This window comes from Gavialis gangeticus, unplaced genomic scaffold, assembly GCF_001723915.1.
Source record: "Gavialis gangeticus isolate Ggan-Ray unplaced genomic scaffold, GavGan_comp1, whole genome shotgun sequence".
Lineage (NCBI taxonomy): Eukaryota > Metazoa > Chordata > Crocodylia > Gavialidae > Gavialis > Gavialis gangeticus.
In genome coordinates, this window is record NW_017729032.1 from 20,621,862 (window position 1) to 20,625,742 (window position 3,881).

The following is a 3,881-nucleotide window of genomic DNA, read 5'->3' on the forward strand; positions in this document are numbered from 1 at the left end:
CCTGTCAACCTTCTCTTGCAGAGGCTGAAGAGGGCCAGGTGCCCTGGTCTCTCCTCATAGGGCTTGGCCTGCAAGCCCTTAATCATATGAGTGGCCCTTCTCTGGACCTTCTCCAGGTTATCCATATCCCTCTTGAAGTGTGGCACCCAAAACTGCATGCAGTATTCCAACTGGGGTCTGACCAGTGCCCGATAGAGGGGAAGTATCACCTCCTTGGTTCTGTTTGTCATGCATCTGCTGATGCACGATAAAGTGCAGTTAGCTTTTCTGATGAACGTGAGTTGTCAGTGTGACAAAAGTCATCTTAGAGTCCACTAGGACTCCAAGATACCTTTCCACTTCCGTGCTACCGAGCAGGTCATTTCCTAGGCAGTTGGTGTGCTAGACATTTTTCCTCCCTAGGTACAGCACTTTGCATTTCTCCTTGTTAAATTGCATTCTGTTGTTTTCTGCCCATTTGTCCAACCTGTCCAGGTCTGCCTGTAGTTGTTCCCTGCCCTCCGGTGTGTCAACTTCTCCCCACAGTTTTGTATCATCCGCAAACTTGGACAGAGTACACTTCACTCCCTCGTCCAAGTTTGTTTTACTTAGTTAATGTAAGATTTCTATTCTGTTTTGGAGCCATGATACAGTAGACACAAAAATGCTGTTTGTGTCACAGTTACTTTAAGGTAATATTGTCCTAGTTAAAATCTTGGTCCTGAAAATACTACTACAAGTGCTGAACTCCATTCCTGAGTAGTCCCACTTTAAGCATGTACATGTTGTTATTGACTTCAAGTTAAGCATTTGCACAGGTACTTGTGAATAAAGGAGAATATAGCACTAGTCTAAGTTAAAAATGAATCATTGCTTTTTATGCATTATAAGGAGACAAATTAATTATTTTGACCACTTGGGAGTAATATGTTTTGCTGCAAAGTTGGTTTTGTTGGCAAGAACCAGGGACCAAGATGTACTAAAAAAGCTCTCCCTTTATCCTGTCCTCTCCCCACTTCTCCCAAAAAAGCTAAAAATACTTCACTGTCCATATCTTTCAATTGTTCTACTGTGTTTTCGTAATGTTATCTGGTAACGCTTTTTACACTGAAATTATGGGGTAAAGAGAAGATACTGTGCTGAGGCACATTTAATTTTCAAGAAACAGCCAAGTAAATCAAATCTAAGTAATACTCCTTTTGCCTGGTACAAACATGTGAGGACTTCCTATAACAAAAACATTTTCTTTTGAAAGTTTCCATTGTTCACAGGAACATGTATGTTCTATGACATAACATGTACATCCCTCTTCTTCCCTTTTTTAGGATCCCTCTTCCCTCATCATGGCACATTTGAAGTGATAAAAAACACAGACATTGATCTAGATAAGAAAATCCCTGAAGATTATTGTCCACTGGATGTTCAGATTCCAAGTGATTTAGAAGGATCAGCCTATATAAAGGTGTGTCAAATATATATAGTATAATTTCTACGTTATTTAAACCCCAGGGAATTGAGCAGAAAAACTCAAAATTATGCAAAATTAATTACTTTTTTTTAACAAATTAAACTAAATACAGTAAAAGCCCTGTTATTCAGCATGAATGGGGAATGCTAGGTGCCAGTTATGTAAAAATTCCAGTTACCTCAGTCACGCAGGGAAGAGGGGGCCGGCAGCAGCCGCACACAGAGTGGAGGCGGGTGGCAGCAGCCAAAAAATGTGGTTAATAGAGTATTTTGGCTTGTAGAATGCTGTATAACACGGATTTTACTGTATAACACTATTTGAGCCTTCTTTAAAAATATATGCAAGTACTTTGTATGGTTGTGGGGTATTTGGAGGGAATTTGTGAAGGTGTGGGAAGGTGGAGTTTGTGGGGGATTGTGAAGAGGGGTGTGTATGGGCTTTGTGGGGAAGTCTGGGTATGATATTGTGTGGGTTTTGCGGGCATGTGGGGAAGTTATGAAGGTGTGGGTGTGGGCCCCCCACCACACCAAACATCCTCCCACCCCTATGGTGCAGAGCCCCCACTGTTGGCAGAGGCAGGCAGAGCCCTCAGCACCTCGCACCTCATGGAGCCCACCCACACGCACCCTGACACCCACCCTCTGCCCCTCGTAGTCAGGAGCTCCCCTTCCCACTTACCCAGCTGTCCAGTCATGAGGCTCTGTGCCTCCACATCATGGGGCTTCTAGCTGAAATGAGGGTCCCAGCATGCTCCCAGCCCCATGGAGGTGGAGGTACAGAGCCCGCCATGGTTAAATGATGCAAAATATTGTGACTGTGCATGATCATGCCTTTTATGCACAAAATTGCATGGGCTCAAAATTGCTTAGTTCCCCAGGGTGTAATTATTCATGTACTGGTATGCAAAATGAGACAAAACAATCTCCTTTTTTCTTGTACAGGTTTCTATTCAAAAGCAAGCTCCAGATATAGGTGACCTTGGCACAGTTAACCTCTTTAAAAGACCTTTGCCAAAATCAAAACCAGGTACCATTTGTTAAATTTCACTCTCAAGGGGTTTGAATTTAATGCTTAATAAGGAAGTATTTGTGGTGGTAGAAAACAAGAACAGAGGGACATTTTCTTATTCTTGATTTACTGGAAATTCTATACTGGATTAAGGTTGAGGTTTTGCAAGTATGGCTCCTTCAAAATGGCTAAATAAATATAATGGTTCTGAAGGTCTAAGGTGTAAATATCATTTCAGTGACTTTCATTCATCCGTTTAGCTGCTGAAGTAAAGCTATTGACTCATTTGTCATTGCCTGCTGAAAATCAAGTGAGATTGCTATTTCAATTTCAATTTTGCACATTTTATTAAATAAATAGACATCTTTGCGTAGGCATTTAGTAGATGAAACCAGGAATGGGATATTGGTTAGGGGTTTTCTGTTTTATATTCATGCTCTGATTTCCCATTTAAGTTGTCTTGTTCTCTTGTTTCTCTGGTTTTACAAGTTTTTTGGGTGGCATATACACTAAATCAAGTATCTTGTTTTAGTTATTACAGTCACAAAAGTAGTTAAGCGGTAATATCTGTGGTTTTGTGGAAGAGGGGCAGAAAGGTGAGAGACTTGCATCTGGGAGCTTCTTGTATATGAGTCACTGCTTTCATGGATTTCATGGACATTAGGGCTAGAAGGGACCTCGGGAGATCATCGAGCCCAGCCCTCTGCCCCAGGGGCAGGAAGTCAGGAGTCAAAGGATCCCAGCAAGATAAACATCCAAATGTCTCTTAAAGGGTCCAAAGTAGGTGCTTGCACCACCTCTGGTGGCAGTCTGTTCCAGGCCTTGGGGGGCTCAGACAGTAAAGAAGTTCTTCCTTATGTCCAGCCTGAAATGGTCTTGGAGGAGTTTGTGACCATTTGACCTTGTCATCCCTTGGGGCGCTCTGGTGAACAGGTGTTCCCCCAGATCCTGATGTACACCCCTTATATACTTGTAGGCAGCCACCAGGTCCCCCCTGAGCCTGTGCTTTTCCAGGATGAAGAGTCCCATAACTTTGATTCTGTTTCAAGTCAAATTTAGATAGATGACATCAATTCCTACCATCACTAAGATTGGGTATTGAATAGTGGATGCTTATAAGTTGGCAGCACAACCTATGTTCTTTTGGTCTCTTGCTGTTCATTAAAGGCAGGAACTGATGAAGTAGTAGATTTTTTTTAAATGTACAATGTAGCAAACTGCACAGAGTAAAGGTGAAGTTAGTGATTGTGTTAATAAATATTGAGCTCATGAGTTATTTAGAAGCTTTATTCTAAATTGGAATTTACTTGATCCAGCAGGTACAGTGCTCAATAGTAAGTACCCTATATCCAACCTCACTAAGTGACTTGCACCATTTTTAAAGGTCTGCATTAGCCAGCTTGTACAATTAAAGGTGTTGATTTTG

General features: G+C 41.8%; 1 protein-coding gene across 1 annotated transcript in view; it reads left to right on the plus strand.

Annotated features, from left to right (window-relative positions):
• The window catches only part of MED17 (mediator complex subunit 17), a 48,292-nt gene that overhangs the window by 10,900 nt on the left and 33,511 nt on the right, over positions 1-3,881 (plus strand). Inside the window, exons 4-5 of the mRNA XM_019524834.1 lie at positions 1,305-1,441; positions 2,389-2,473. Coding sequence (XP_019380379.1) covers positions 1,305-1,441; positions 2,389-2,473 — 222 coding nt within the window. The remainder of the gene's footprint in view (positions 1-1,304; positions 1,442-2,388; positions 2,474-3,881) is intronic.